Consider the following 17,034-nt stretch of genomic DNA (forward strand, 5'->3'; position numbering starts at 1 on the left):
GAAGAAATCAAAACAATTGATTGAAAGGGAAGGGCTACATATGGAATGAACTTAAAACTAGGCATATTTATTGAGATCTCAGCCCAGCCAACCTGTGAGTCTTTAGGCAAATCACTTAACCTCCCTAAAACTCAGTTTCCTCCGTTGTAACATGAGATGGTTGGACTAGATAACGTTTAAGGTCCCTTGAAGCTTTCAATTTATGATTTATGAACTCAAATGTTAAAATGTTTGAAGGTGCCCCCAATCATTAGTCAAAAGTTGAATTTCTAAGTCTGTTAATTATTTTGTTCCCCTGCAGTATTTTCTAAGAAATATTTGCATTTAAAAGAGCATAATAATTAATATTTAACTTGTTTTTGAGGTTAAGTTGGTTCTGCAATTAAAAGCCAATCCCTATGAGAGCCAGGACTCTGTCTTATTTTCCCCATAGAATCTAGCACGCTGAAATACATGTCATAGGGTAGGGATAAGGACAGGACCTGTGATTTCATTGGTATAGGGAACTTCCTGGTGAGGAAACTCACTCTACCAAAGCAGGTCAACACTTTCTCTGCAATTCAGTCTTAGATAGTTGCCTAGAGAGTACTAAGAGATTAAGTGATTTCTAGATGTGTCAGAGGACTCACAGTGCTTAATGTGTTGATTAATTGACTGATTTATTTGTTAAGTGAATGAGTGAGTGAGTAAGCAAATGAATTTATATATGAGATTCACTTTGATATGGTTTTCCCTCTGGCACTAATAGAGCAGACATAATGCCTAGAAAATAAAGTTGATGCCATAAGAGCAATTTTGCTCTCTACCGCACTTCTAAATCTCTCTTTTTAAAAATGATCTTAAGCAGTTTTGCAGGGAAAAAATAAAGAACTTAATGTAGGGGCAGCTAGGTGGTGCAGTGGATAGAGTACTGACCTTGGAGTCAGGAGGACCTGAGTTCAAATCCTGTCTCACACATATAACACTTACTAGCTGTATGACAGGCGAGTCACTTAATCCCAACTGCCTTATTAAAAAAAAAAAGAACTTTATGTGCATTAAAGTCCAACTATTTACATCATTTCATCTTCTCTTCTGATCTTTGTGTGAATACATTTTTATAAAACTGTAATAAACATGAGCCTACTACATCCTGCTCTGCCTTTCTTAACATCATTCTATATGCACATAGTCTATGTAACAACATAGTCCAAGTCATTTTTTAATCCATTTTTAAGCCAGTGTCTCAAAACATCTCCAGACCAGCCAGGTCTGGGTATAGACAGCTAGGTGTACAGCTGACACGTTGGACTTCTAAGATGGGGTGGCTTCCAGCTCCACATTTGGTTTTGCACACTCTGCTGATTATTCCTTTTTATTGATTTTTCCTGATGCCAGATGCTATAGTAAATACATACTTATTCATTCTTGTGAAACACTTTTGATGAATTTCCAATACAATAAACTATATTTGGAATCAATGGCCAGCAAAATCAATTTCAAAGTGAAATTAACAGTTACCAAAGGAGCAAGCCAAAACAATTTCATCTACTTTAACATAACGGTGGTAGGGTTAGGGTGAGCATGAAAACTTTAGCAGTGTTTTTCTTTTTTTTATCTTTGCCTCACTGAAGTTCATAGGTAGACAATTTTGGCCTCATTGACTTTTTTTTTAAAAAGTTTTCATTTGATAGAGTTGTACACCTTTATTCACTGGAGGTGCTTCATTTTCTTTTGATTCATTCATTCATTTTCATTCTTCTCCCCCACTAGTTTATGATTTCTCAACATAATGTCTTCCAGGGGTGGGGAACCTGCAGCCTCAAGGCCACATGTATCCCGCTAGGTCCTCAAGTACAGCCCTTTGACTGAACCCAAACTTCACAGAACAAATCCTTTTGATAAAAGGATTTGTTCTGTAAAACTTGGACGCAGTCAAAAGGCTGCACTCAAGGACCTAGAAGTCCACATGTGGCCTCAAGGCCTCAGGTTCCTCACCCCTGGACTCTAGACTCACATTAATTGCAACTGTTAATGGTAGACTAAATACTAGCCTGGAATAGTGACTATTAAGCCCAAACAGATCATATAAATACTGTTGCCTTAAATATTTTCATGACCTTGAAACCATCTTTTCTCAGCAAGAGCTATAACTAGCAATTATGTCAAGTGAAGCAAAAATTGGCAAGGGCAGAGGCAGCAGGGAGAAGAAGAGACTGGCCTCAGGAAAAGACCCTGGACCTTTGGTTACAAGGCCCAGGGCAATGGAAACAGAGACCTTGGGAATACCCCAAAGCTGCTGTTGAAGAGGCCTTCTTTAGGAGTGAGGTGGGAAGGGAGGGAAGATCACCTACCAGCGTGCACCAGTCTTCTCCCAATAAGTGGTTTTCATGTGAGTCAATAGGGAGGGGGTGCATTTGTACTGAAGAAGGGATGGCCAGTCGGTCAATAAACATTTATTAAGTGCCTACTGTGTGCCAGGCCTTGTGTTAAATGCTGGGGATATAAAAAAAAATTGGCTCTCAAGGACCTTACATTCTAAAGCAGGAGCCAACCTTCAAACAACTATGAAGGATCAGATCAATTCAGTTTATTCATGACAATGGAATACTTTAGAAAATACTTCTTGGCATTTACTGAGATGGGATCAAATAGTATGAGATATTTTGTTACTTTAATGGACTCATTATCTCAAAGTGGCTATCTTTCCCTGATGACAGCTTAAAACCCATGCAATATCTTTTCATTCTGCTTGATTCTTGTTCATATCCTCCTTTTAATTTTCCCTCAAAGAGTCTGGACCAATACCAGGGATGTTGTGTGGCTCAAATGAGATAATAGACATAAAGCACTTTGCAAACCCCAAAGCACTATATAAATACCAGCTATTATTACTATTAGCCTACAGTCACTGGCCCTCCAATGTGGTGATGACTTCACTCCCTGACCCTTTTACTGTACTCCTGCCAAGCTCAAGCAATGCTTACAGAACAAGGCGGGGGTGTTCTAGTAAATGTTTATCAGCTTGACTGTCTGGGGAAAAAGCATGCGTACATATACTTTTAAATTTAATCTTCATTATTAACACTTTCTTGAATCTAGACAATAAACAATACAATAAATCAAGCCCTGATTTGTAATTCTCAGATTTCTGAGGTACGAATGCTCATATTGGAATTTAACAACCGGCTCTCCCAATCAGCTGAGAGTCGGCTCCAGCCCACCCCATATTCTTTCAACCATTTTCCACCTCATTCCCACGTTAAACCCACACTCCCCAGACTCCTAACACCTCCAAGGAGTAAGAGCTGAGAACAACAAGCATGACAACGGAGGAGGGTCTTTTCTGTGGTTATCTCCCTTAGTAAAGCAAGAAAATATCTGTGGCAGTGAATGAGCCTGGTTCCAGGGTGACCGGAGAGAAGAGAGACGGCAATGGCAATAAGGTGGAAGCCTGAGGCAGATGAAGGAGTGGAGAGCGACATGGAAAGCTCAGGGTGTGAAAAGGCTACCAGCAATGGAGGAACTACATCACCCTACATCACTACTTGTAGGACCCCACACTGCTTGTTACAGATTTATTCTTGAAACACAGTCAAAATATAAATTTTTTTTAAGGCAGTTGGGGTTAAGTGACTTGCCCGGGATCACACAGCTAGTAAGTGTCAAGTGTTTGGTCTGAGGCCGATTTGAACTCGGGCCTTCCTGACTTCAGGGCCGGTGCTCTATCTACTGTACCACCTAGCTGCCCAAAATTTAATTTTTTAAAAAGGCTTTTCTATTAGATAGAAAATATCTCTGCATCCTTGTACTTTTATTTTGAATATTCTAAATTCATGTTTTCTATTCAGTGATTCTATCATTATAATTTTTAGTTTTATTATATATTTTCCCACTGTTTGAGCCCATTGAGTCATCTTATTTATCATTTTCCTGTAAATATATTTTTAAGTTTTGCTTTGAAATATATTGCCTATCCTTAAGTATCATTTTTTAAAAGATTTCCCCTCCAATCTCAAGGAAAACTAGGTCCTAGCACATTTATTGCTTTTAAAACAATTGTGCTGAAAGGACCTACATGTACAAAAATATTTTCAGCAGCTCTTTTTGTGGTGGCACAGAACTGGGAAATGGCTGAACAAGTTGTGGTATATGAATGTAATGGAATACTATTGTGCTATAAGAAATGATGAGCAGGCAGACTTCAGAAAAACCTGGAAAGACTTACATGAACTGATGCTGAGTGAAGTGAGCAGAACTAGGAGAATATTGTACACAATAACAGCAACACTGTGCGATGGTCAACTGTGATAGACCTAGTTCTCAGTAACACAATGATCCAAGACAGTTCCAAAAGACTCATGATGGAAAATGCTATCCACATCTAGAGAAAGAGCTATGGAGTCTGAATGCAGATCAAAGCTTACTATTTTCACTTTTTCTTTGTTTTTTCTTTCTTGTGGCTTTTCCCTTTTGTTCTGATTCTTCTCTCACAACATGTTTAATATGGAAATATATTTAATATGACTGGACATGTATAACCTATATCAGTTTGCTTGCTGTCTTGGGGAGGGGAGATGGGAGGGAGGGAGAAAAATTTGGAACATGAAATCTTATAAAAGTGAATATTGAAAACTATCTGTGTATATAATGGGAAAAAATACTATTAAGTGGGGAAGAAAAAAAAAACAATTGTCCTGGCTTGTTATCTGAAAGTATAGTCATTATTACAGAATTCAAATGTCAGTTTGAAGATAACTAAATTGAACAAATGACTGAGTCAAAAATTAATTATGATAACAAAAGGAAAAATGGAAGAGTGGAAGAGAATCCATAATTTAATTAAGTGAAGCATCTGTAGATTTCCTTACATAGTAAGAGATTAAAACAAATCAATATTAATTAATTGATGCTTTACTGAAGTTCTCTCTTGCCTAAGGGAGAACATTTACATGCCAACTTTTTATGAGGTTTTAAGTTCTTTACCATTATTATGTTGGTGATTATGATTTTGGTGGTTATTCTTTCATGCAAAATATTCACAAGACTCAGAACTTCAACCAGGCCAAATTGACATAGATAGGTGACTTGAATGAAACCTTTCATGGCAGCAAAAATAAAGATACAAAAACTGTCAGCCAATTTCCATGTTGTTGAAAGAATCATAGAATCATAGAATTTCAGAGTTGGAAGGAACTTCAAATATCATGTTGTCTGCTCTCTACCGCACCCAAGCATGAATCATGTCCCACCTAACATGGGTAGTGTGCTAGTACTCTCATACTCCTTACCAGTCCTATATTTTCTCTTGCAAGTAGGCACTGTGTTTAATTTATCTTTATATCTCCTAGTCTTTTAAATTTAAGTCCTTTGGTCTTTTAAATTTAAGAGAGTATTTTCTTTTTGTCCCTACTTGGTTTTCAACATAGTACTGAACAACTCAGTAGGGGATTCTGCTACTCTTCTGATAGTTATCTTACTGGCATCACCCACCCACCCATCTGCTTGGTCTCCAGGAGAAAAAGATCTATGTCTGTCTATCTGGCAATCAGAAGCATCTGGAAAGACTCCAGGAGACTCCCACGAAAGTTAGGACTATTGGCAAGACTAAGTAGCCTGGTAGTTAAAATATTGTTTTGGGAAGTCTCCAGAACCACAGATCATCTGAAACCACTAGGGAATATTTCTGTACCTCGCTATCTCTCTGTTGATGATGGTGGTCTAAGTAATCTTAGGTTATAAGAGCAGGATCATTCTTTTGCTTCATATGGAGCTTAGCTCAATTCCAGTACAAATATTAGATAAATGGTTTTTGGTAATGTCTCTGTCTCCAGGGTTATTAACAATGCAGGATTTTTCATTTTAATGAATATCTGGATACTCTTAGACCACACTACACTTAGCATGTACCACTTAGACACACTACAACTTGAACCACTGCCATTCAGCAATAGGGGACCATTCATCTCTGTTTCTCCTTTCTCACTCTCTCTTCCTTCTTCTCTCGGTCTCTCTCTCTCTGTCTCTCTACCTCTTGATTTTACCCAGGTTAAATAGCTCATTTGTGGCAAAAATGGCCCTAAAGCTTGACTCTTACAAATTCAGTATACAAACTTTATATAACTTCACCTAGATTTCACTTTGGCCTCTGTTGACTGTATAAGCAATGAAAAGGTTCATGTTTAATTGAAATTGCAGAGGATGTAGAAAAATTCAATAGAATGACAAAGCTGGATTTCAATTTGGATGACAGCACACTTAGAAAATCACTGAGAGTTATGATCTTGAATTAAAAATTTTATATGCAAAGCAGTATTATGCCTCATCCACTTCCCCTGTCCCTCCAAAAGATGCAGTTCAAGTTCAGCACTCACTTAAAGGGAGAAATCATCAACAATACTTTCAGTTCTGGGAAGCTATGAGGCACAGTGGAGAACTTGCCAAGCCTGGAGTCAGGAAGACTCATCTTCTTAAGTTCAAATCCAGCCTCAGACACTTACTAGCTGTGTGACCCCGGGCAAGTCACTTAACCCTGTTTGACTCGGTCTGCAAAATGAGCTGGAGAAGAAAATGACAAACCACTCCATTATTTTTGCCAAGAAAACCCCAAATGGATCACTGAGTCAGACATGATTAAAAAATGACTGAGCAACAATAACAACTTTCAGTTCTACTGCTTTCTCAGCAAACATATAAACCAGAATGGATAAAATCACTCTACGTTTACCTAAGTTTCTTTCAGTCCCTTGTTATGTACGCTTTCCTACTGCGAGCCATTTTATTTGGATCATCAAAACTGGAGGTGATTTTTGGTTTGGTTTTTCGCATTTTGAATAGACCTATAAGAACAACCAAAACCAAGTAAAATCTCTAAGCTTTCTGACTGTGAGCGTAATTACTCTATTTTGCCATTTTCACCTGTTCTTCCTTCCCAAAACTTCACACATTTCAGAGGAGAGACCAAGGATGAAAACAAAACCCAGTCAGTCTCCATCTTATTCCATGGTCAGTCATTTTTTGTCACTCCATAAAAGGCTTCATTGGCATTGCAAACAAGAAGCTAAAGTACTTTATAAAAGGATAAGTATAGCATCCAATAAAATGAAAAAAAAAACAACCAAGCAATAAACTTCTAACCTTTTGTTTGAAACTATCACGTGGAGACTCTCACAGCCTGTGCATGACTTCATTGGTATGGGGTGCTTGCAGTAACAGGACTCTTTTACTACTACAAGTCAGCAACTATTCTGTGACTTACAGTGCCTGAGAGTTTCCTGATGGATGGAGGGGCTGCAGAACTTGAACGAGTGGTGTGCTGGAAGCTGAGACAAGTTCTTGAGAGCCTGTTAAATTTTCACTGTGAGCCTCAGAAACTGGCAAATGCTACATAACAAAGCTTGACTTATTGTTTTGTTGATTTTCTAGACTTAAGAAAGTGATGGAAAAATGTAGATTTAATGCAGATTAAATTTACAAGTGTGTCCTGGGTAACAAAAAGGTGGTCGCTAAACATTTTACCAGCACACCCCTGACTTGAACTCAGGTCTCCCTGACTCCAAGGAAAACTTGCTAATAAATATGTCATGATGCCTCTCTAGCTACATGGATGTATATGAAATACCAAAGCAATAGAATCTACCCAAATATTGACTCTTGATTTCACTAGGTTCAGTGTTTTTCAGTAACTGGCTCGAATAATATCACTAGACCTGACTAATCTCTTTAATGTAGGGAATTCTATAATTAATATTTCTTTTTGGAATTCTCCACTCCCAAGAAATACATTACGGTGGGAAAAGTGCTGGATTTGGAGTGAGAGGCCCTAAGTTTAAGACCTAGCTCTACTAGTTATTACTTGTGTAGCATAGGCTAAATTATCTAATCTCATTGGGTCTCAGTTTCTCCATCCATAAAATGAAAGGGTAGGCTGAGATGACCTCTGTGGTCCTCTGCAGCTCTATGAACTCTATAAAGTATTAGCATCCCACTGTTTTTCAACCTCTAAACATGAAGCTTTGTTAATGTTCAACAGTTTTAATTATTTTTCTTTAAACATAAATCATTTTCTAAGACTGAGTTTTCTTGCTAAGATGTTTTTTTTAATTGAATGATTAATTAAAAGAATTCTCATACAAATTTTGAGATACTATTTTTCATCAGTTCAAAATTTTACTGTATAAGTCCCTTTAATAGCTGGCACATTTTTCCTTATTTATTCATGAAATTTTCTGATCCAGTTGAGCTTGATTTTTTACGAACACTTATGAGAGTGTTCATATTGAATCAAGCTGTTTAAATAGGACAGCAATATCATTCACAGCATATTTATAATTACATTTATTTAAACTTTTGTTAATCATTCATCTAACTACAATTTTTTCTACTTAATGGATAGTTGGAAAGAGTAAATGTTGCTTTGCTAAAGGATTTATAACACTTTTTGTAGTCCAACTGTGGCCTATCAATTTCCTGCCTGAAATGTAAATATCTAAATGTAGAATTCTGATGATTGAAGCTGCCTTGGGACCTTTTGTCCACACAGCAAAATTTAAGTCCATTTGTGCACATTTGGCTAATAAGCCAATGGTTGTTCATGCATTCAATACTTATTGCTACAACACCATGTTATATACCATTATTTAACCTGTTGGTCATTAATTCCTGGGGAGATATCTGTAAAGTCTCTCTTTTCCCTGCAGGCCTTTAAATCTTATGGAAGAGTGATTGAGAAGCCTTTAAACTAAAAGTGAGGGGTAGGGAGAAGATTATCACATAGATCTATGAAGCTAGATACCACAGAGAATCACAGGTACACAGAAAAAATAAAACACCTTTACCATTGTTTTTCTTTTTTCAGACAGTCAAATTCTGCACAAAAAATACTAAAATAAAAAAAGTGAGAAAACACAGGAGATATTCACAGGAGATATACAAGAAAAAAGGGGACAGAATTAGAAGAAATTGCATAAGTTGTAATGAGAACTTAAAGTTTTAGCAAATAATTAAAATAAAAGTCATAATTAGGAAATTTTGTACCCTGAGACAAATACCACAAACTTCTCTCAGAACAAGTGGCATGAATTCCACCTTTAGTTGAGAAGGGGTTGGGTGATGGGATACAGCTATTAGCCCTTGCTGGAGATACCAACAAATAGGGATGGAGGTGGGTGTCTCATTCAGTCACATCACTTAGTACCTACTTGTTTTAACTAAGCATTCTTGCTAATTAAACTGCCAAAAGATTGTAAGTGCTGGAAATACTCCTTAAACTCACACCCTGAGGAAAAATTCTGGTTGCATATGATCAACATCAGTATAAGAAGACAGTCTTGATGAGCTGATTCAGTTGCCAAACCTTTCCTTTGTTTAATACCATACTAAGCATTTTTTTTAACTATCTGGAGTACTTGTCTGAATACTTTTAATTTTACATTTGCTGACAGAGATTTAGCATGACCCCATACATACTTCTTTCTACCCTCAGGTTCTCGTGCATTTTTTTGAGGGGGTAGAAGATAAGAAGTTACCTTTCTACTCTGTCATTCACTGGGAACTATCCCACATTGACAGGAAAGAAAGAAGGAAACAAGTATTTATCAGACTCCTACTATGTGTCAGGGAGTTGAATATTGTTTCAATTGATCATCAAAATTACCCTGGGAGGTGGGTGTCATTGTTATTCCCATTTTACAATTGAGGAAATTGAAGCAATTATTATCTCATTTGATCCTTGCAACAACCCTGGGAGATATTATTATCCTGACTTTACAGATGACCAAACTGAGGCAAACAAAAGTTAAGTGACCTGATAAAAGGATAAGTAGAGCAGTGTAAGTATAGATTTATACTCAGATCTTACCGCTTTTATCTAGCCATCTAGCTACTTATGAAGCACATCCTGAAGCCAATTATTTAGCTAAACATTTTTGTATACAATAACCCATAATACATTAATCTTCTAATAATCCAGTAACATACAGATAAATCCATAGTGGTTTAGGCAGCTAGGTAACACAGGGGATAGAGCTCTGAGCCTGAAGTCAGGAACATCTGAGTTAAAATTCAGTCTCAAACACTTACTAGACAAGTAACCTGTAGACAAGTCACTTAAATTTTGTTTGCCTCTGTTTCCTCATCTGTAAAGTGGAGATAATAATATCTCCCAGGCTTATTGTAAGGATCAAATGAGATAATAACAGTAAAGTGCTTAGCAGTGTCAGACACATAGTAAACGCTATATGAATGTTAACTATCATCATTATTATTTTCTGACTTTATTTCCTTTTACTGAAAAAATTTTTTTGAAAAAATTAACATGACAATTGTGGAGGTTTTTTTCTTTGTAACCAGGAGCTAACTGGACAATGAGCCTATAAATACTTTCATTTTAAATTATCAGTACCTTGTTATGAATGTTAGAAAGTACTAGGGTGCAATGTGAATGTTTTCATTCCTTTCAGGTCCCCGTGATCCCTGACATTAGGTTGCAATAATTTCTGGATGTGTAGATAGTTGTCCAAAGCAGCTTTATTTTGTGGCAATAAAACAACTGTTACTATAATACTAATGATATTTGCTCTCCTGTTGGCAACATAATGAAATAGGTAGTGTCTATATTACTGCACTCATTTGACATCAGAGAAAACTGAGGCTTTGTAAGCTTGAGTGATTCTCCTAAGAATATGTGCCTAATAAAGATATTCGAATTCAAGTCTTCTGACTCCAACACCCAAGATATTTCCATTCCATTTCTTGTGAAAGGCTCCTTGCTCACTCATTGCTTATTGCTAACTAACACAAAATTCACCTTCAACTTATTTCTAATGGCTAGCAGACGGGCCTGGAATATACCGTCCTATGTATTTCTGAAACACTGAAGCTATTATGATGCGATAGCAGAAGGAATTGGCAAAGAAGGCTTAAACATGAATCATACTGGTAATAACTTCAGGTTTTTTTTAAGGTTCTTCTACTAAATTTTTGGTAATACTACTACACCTTTAGGATAGACACAGTGTGCAAATATTTACTTTAATAATAAAATTATTAATAGAAAGTAGTGTCTGTGATTTGTTTTTTACAATTTGAGAAAAATGAAAAATGCTCATACCAAGTTCAGTATAGGAGTGTGTTGTGTGTGTATGCAATTCAATCCAAGTATTTATTGAGTTCTTGTTTATTGGGCTATGTCCTGATGGGGATTCAAAAGAAGTACTGACACAATCCCTCAAAAAAATTTACAATCCAGTTGGGGCTGAGGCAAAAGAAATAAAGTCCACCCATAGACTAAAGAAAATGTAGACAGGGATCTAAACCACTGATCACAAAACTTTCTAAAAATAAATTAACTCTAATTTATAAAGTGGACTTTATGACTAAACTATTAGTAAACTAGCCAGGCAAGGCCAAAAATGGAGGAAAATTTCCACCTTGAAATAAGTCAGCACAAAGTATTTCAACCAAAAAACTCAAGTGTATAGAGTAGGTTCTCTGGCCACTTCCACAGTGTGGACTTCTTAAATGGGAAAGACCCTAATTAAATAAATTAAGATCATAGCAGAGACTCACAGACCCATGAAAAAACTTTTGTAAGATTAGGAGAATTAACAATAATGCAAGGAAAAGTAAAGGTGGAAATTGAGACTATATATTCTGAGAATCCAAGTTTAGAATGTAACTCCTAAACCATATTTCCATGGTTCTAATGTTTTAGGAAGACTGCTTGGCAGAGTACCTGAAATCCTTTGATTTTGTGATTCTAATGAGAAAAATCGCCCAAGGGTCTAAAGTTTGGCAAATGGGTTTGCCCAGCTTCTGTTAGGGTATACTGACACTTTAATGAAGTTAAATAGCCAATGTGGGCTCTACTACTTATTTTATTTAGTAGTCAAGCTATAGCTAATAAACTTTCACTGTCTCCAGTAGAAAAATTCTTCACACACAACAAACTTTACTCTAAATTTGCTCTACTTATTCTAAATCTGCCTCAAAATGAGGCAGACTTCAATAGGATTTTTGTTAGTGGTGTTTTTTGATTTCTGAGATGTGACTTCATTATATGGTAACTAATTCTGGGATTAGGAGATACGAACCAGCCCAGGGTAAACAACAATTTAGAGAATTCTCCTGAAGGTGTGGTGGTGGATTTGAGCCTAATCTCAGTGTTTTGGCCTCTAGGTCTGTCTGCCTTTGGGGAGTTCCTAATCAAATCAGTTAGTTACACAACCACTTTAACCTCTCCTGTGTCCTTAGGACCAGGACTGGATTAGGGCTGTGTTAAACTATCCCAGTTAGGAAGGTGAAGATCACTCATTGCTGAATTCTAATTCCATCTCTGAGATTTTCTTTGCTTCTCTAATTGACCTTGAAGTCATTATACCTTGAACTGTTGTGGTGGTGGCCCCTCTACCTTTGCTGCTGATAGTGTCTGCCTGATTTCCCTGATTTGGTGAAGACAAGTCTCTTTACCCTTTGGTTTACCTGAGACAAAGACTGGGTTTTTCATTAAAGGATTTCACTAGCAACCAAGGGGAAAGGAGAAGGAAATAATCAGTGGATTTTCAGTATACTTCATAGGTCATATTCTCAGCCAGTCAACAAGAATTTATTAGTGCTTACTATGTGCCAGGCATGATACTAAGTTCTGGACAAATACAGGGAGAAAGACCGTTCCTGACCTTAAGGAGCTGAATTTAATGGAGGGAAAACAACATATAAAAGGAAGCTGAAAAGGGGTTGGTGTGAAAAAGAAAGATTCAGATGCACAAAAATATTTATAGCACCTCTTTTTTACGGTGACAGAGGACTGAAAATTAAGAAGCTACCCATCAATTGAGAAACAGTTGAACAAATTATGGTCTCCATATAACGTCAAGAGATCTAGAAGGCCCCCAGCACATTGGGTGGATCCCTGTGGAGAACTTACAGGAAGATAGGGGCAAGAGTCACATAGGACAACAAGATGTTGCTGGATATTAGTTTGCACCATTGGAAGAAATACCCACATTGATAAAAATCATAGCTCCATCATTATCAAAATATGTAATTGGTAAGCTTACAGAGCCTAGAAATCTTATTTTAAAATATTTTAACTAGAGAAGGCTGGTACCAGGGAATAAATTAATTCCCATCCCTATCTGACTAGCATAAAGGCTTTTCCTGAGACATATGTAAAGAGACAGCCCAAGTTAGAACTAGTGGCAGTGAAGACAGGATCTACTATTCCAACAGCCCAGGATTGTAGGTATATTAGAGAAACAGAAAAAATCTCAGGTAGGATAGTCTGGGGTTTGGTTGTGAGTCCATTCCCCTTCCTATTGAGGGTCACTTCTTTTTTAGCTATGATAGTTAGATTCTAATTAAAGTCCCAGGTTTTAATTAAATTTTCTTGAATTACAAACCATAGCCCCCTAAATGGGGCTAAATAACTGAAGCCACACGATGGAACACTAAGGAGGAAATCGCACATTTCACCATGTGGAATTACATTTTTATTTTTGCTGTTATTGACTATCCTACAAGAAGTCCTCAGTTAAGGGAGCTGTGGGAAACTGAGACAACCTGGAGGCACTGGTATCAAGTCCCCTTGGCATTTCAGGTTATAAAGCCATTAGGCCTTTTCTCCATTTCTTTTTGGGGTAGTCTATCACTAAGTAAGGCAACATGTTTCATGATACATTTTGATTGACTCAGAAATTACAGTTCATAATCTTTAAATTACACTCAATTAAGTCTATTATTTAGGATTTTTAAAGAGATAAAAGGAATAATATAGGAGGCATGGTTGTTATCAAAATAAATCCTTGAATTTGAAACTTTTAAAAAGCTTTCAAGGAAACACATTTTAATAGTTTAGAATATATTCTTCATAATATAAATGTCTATACTTAGCTATGAAAGGATTAGCTTTATTTCCTCTTAAAATTTAATTTTGTTAAATCATAATATATTTACATATACTCTAGGTATATAGAAATATAGAGGTGTAGAGACATATAACAATCCTTTTTTATGCAAAGCTGTTACTACCCATGAGAAGGTGGTTGAAATCATAACATAACCTACTATCTATATATGTGGGTGTGGCTAGAAATCAGTGTGCATGGATACATTCAGCTAATAATTAAATAGTATGCAGAAAATATAATTACAATTACTAGATAGCTCTATATTTTGAAAAATTACAAAAAATATTTTAATGTTCTTAAACATTTTATAACTTATATAGCAGGCAATTAATAAATGCTTGACTATTATAACAGAATTTTAATTACATCCATTATTAGATCATGTCATTTTATTACTAATCCCTTTTTTAACTTCATTGTCAAAATATTCTAAGTGTTTCTATGTAATTGATGCCCAAGTAGTAAACTGATATAAAACTTAAAACCTTTTTTCCCCCTAGCCATTGGTAAATTAAATGTGAAAACTAAATTTTTTGGTTTGTTTTGCCACTGGAAATTTTGGAACCTCTTTTTTATGTCCTTATGCAAATTTTTCATGTCTAATTATGTGATTATTCTATGGAAATAATAGCTACTTTTCTGTTTTGGTCAGAATTTACTCATTAGCATTATGATAATTTAAATGTTTTTAAAGAAATAGATAACTTTGGAAGATATTTAAAAACCCTTTGTGGCTTTTGATGTTTTCATTGCGTTAAGATAATAATACTCCAATAAAGCCTTCCCTTATGTACTCCACAATTTTTACCTTACTAAATTTAATTTGAACATTTGGGTTAATGGAACTCATTTTTTTTTCCCATGCAACAAAAAGCAAGGCAAATTAGAAATGACATAGTTTCAATATTTGCATTTGGAATGTTACACTTATTGCAGCTAAGTATCACTAATCATAAAATAGAAGCCATGAACTGCAGATTTTTAAGCATTTTTATTCTAACAGAATTCTAAAGTGGTTGGTTGGGCCTCTGGCAAGAAAGGATTCTTTTCTCTTCAGGAATAGGGTTTGTATAATCTTTGCAGTGATTCTGCAGATGAAAACAGACATTTGTACTACTATCATGTGTAACTATATATATAGTTTTTTAAAAAGCATAACTCAAAATGACACATTTTAGAAAACTAGTAGGATTAAGAAATTGAATTTAAGATAAACTACTACTGAAAAAGACTGGAAATGGACAATAGGTAGTTCTAAAAATTAATGGCAAAGGATGACAGCAATAAAAACAAATTTAAAATTCATCTTTTCCTAGTCTATGCTCTTCATTCTCTAGTTCCATTATATAATTACATTTTTAAAAATTCTAAAGCTCTGACATGAAACCAGCTGTACTGTACCTTGATCAGGTTGTGTCCCACAGCATAAACAGCTGCTAAGTTCCCTTTCTCTCCTGGTGCATGCATACCTGTACCATAGCCATGCCAAGCAACTAGATACGGGTTGTGTATTGTAATCCAGTATTTAACACGGTTCCCAAATGTCTGGAAACAGTAAGTTGCATAGTCGTTGAAAATCTTTATCACGGTTTCATTTTTCCACCCCCCATATTTTTCTTGTAGTGCTAGAGGCAAGTCCCAGTGGTATAAAGTAACTATAGGTTCAATGTTTCTATGTATAAGAGAATCGAGGAGAGTATTATAGTATTGGAGTCCTTTCTCATTGGCAGCTGCTACTATGCCATCTGGAAAGAGCCTTGGCCAGGAAATTGAAAACTCATAGAAAGAGACTCCCAAAAACTCCAGCGCAGACAAGTCTTTCCCCAGAAAAGCATAACTGTCACTGGAATCATCTGTGTTGTTGACATCTTTAAGGTGTGTGCTGATGAAGTGATCCCATATTGAGGGTCCCTTACCATCTTTTTTCCAACTTCCTTCCACTTGAAATGCTCCAGTTCCTACACCCCAGAAAAAGTTTTTTGGGAAAGTGTCATATAGAAACATTTGAGTTTCATTCATAGGATTAAAATTACGATCTTTTTTCCATATAGATTGTCCTTCTCCTGGGAATCCAGTGATAGCTCTTGTGAGGAAAAACGCCCAAAGGATGACATAGCCTTTCAGTCCTTGGATGAACATTGTTTTCTTATAGTGTGTATTTTTACAGTCAGTTTTCTTTCATCGTTGCTGAAGAAAATCCATTCATTCCCTGGAGATACTGCTGCACAGTCTGCCTTCATTTGCCACTAACTGCTGGACTGTCTTATCAAAGCTTCAGCAAAAGCTTCTGATTGTAAAGGTCTGTCAATGATTAGCTTGAACTATGAGACCTAGGATGGGTTACATAGAGCAATGTAATCTGAGGGAGGTAGGCTTCTCATAGTAACTAAGAAATCTGGTTATTATTTTATTATGGGAAAATATTAAAATGTGTAAATATAAAAAATATTACTGTTGATTTGTGTATATTTAATTTGAGGTTAGAGAAACAATGTACTGAAGATGAACAAAAAAATGTCATGGATATTTTCTATTTAAGCTTTCAAACTGAGATGATCAAAAAAATGTTTTGACCAGTTTTGAAGAAAGCATATACATTTTCCAATTTTACATTTTTTAGGTTGAGTGGTTTTATACTTTCATCTTTAGGAAAATCACATCTTAATATCAAATACAAATACTAACAAAAGCAATGTTACCCAATTTCTCAATATCTATTTGTTATTAGCCAATATTTCATCACTAAAACATTTCTTTCTTCATGTGGAAAAATAAAGGAAGTAGATAATTGCCAAGGAACTGCCATCACATTGATTTATCTAGACAATATGTGGATAAAATGTAAAGTTATTTACTAGTTATATATTTAGAAACATGATAAATTTGAAGCTACTAGAAAGAAAAGAACAATTGTCTTCTAATGAATATGCCTGAACATTTATCAAAATAATAATAATTTATGAAAGATAGCTTTCTCTAAGACAGTTGGGTGAAGTAGGATAAAGGCAAAACTAGTATTAACTCTAAATTCACCTGTTCTGCTCTCAATTCACAAATGTTTACTGAGGATTTCTGTCTACCAGGGAATGTATTAAATGAGTATAAGATTCTCTGCTTTCCAGAAGCTTACAATATAGTTAAGGAGATA

General features: G+C 35.8%; 1 protein-coding gene across 1 annotated transcript in view; it reads right to left on the reverse strand.

Annotated features, from left to right (window-relative positions):
* KLB (klotho beta) overlaps nucleotides 1–16,283 on the reverse strand; it is a 36,777-nt gene extending 20,494 nt beyond the window's left edge. Inside the window, 2 exon segments of the mRNA XM_020991479.2 lie at nucleotides 15,288–16,049; nucleotides 16,052–16,283. Of these exon segments, the coding sequence (XP_020847138.1) occupies nucleotides 15,288–16,049; nucleotides 16,052–16,126 (837 nt within the window). The 5' untranslated portion in view covers nucleotides 16,127–16,283.
* Between the last annotated feature and the right edge of the window lie 751 nt (nucleotides 16,284–17,034).

This window comes from Phascolarctos cinereus, unplaced genomic scaffold (assembly GCF_003287225.1).
Source record: "Phascolarctos cinereus isolate Bilbo 61053 unplaced genomic scaffold, phaCin_HiC Scaffold_9;HRSCAF=440, whole genome shotgun sequence".
NCBI lineage: Eukaryota > Metazoa > Chordata > Mammalia > Diprotodontia > Phascolarctidae > Phascolarctos > Phascolarctos cinereus.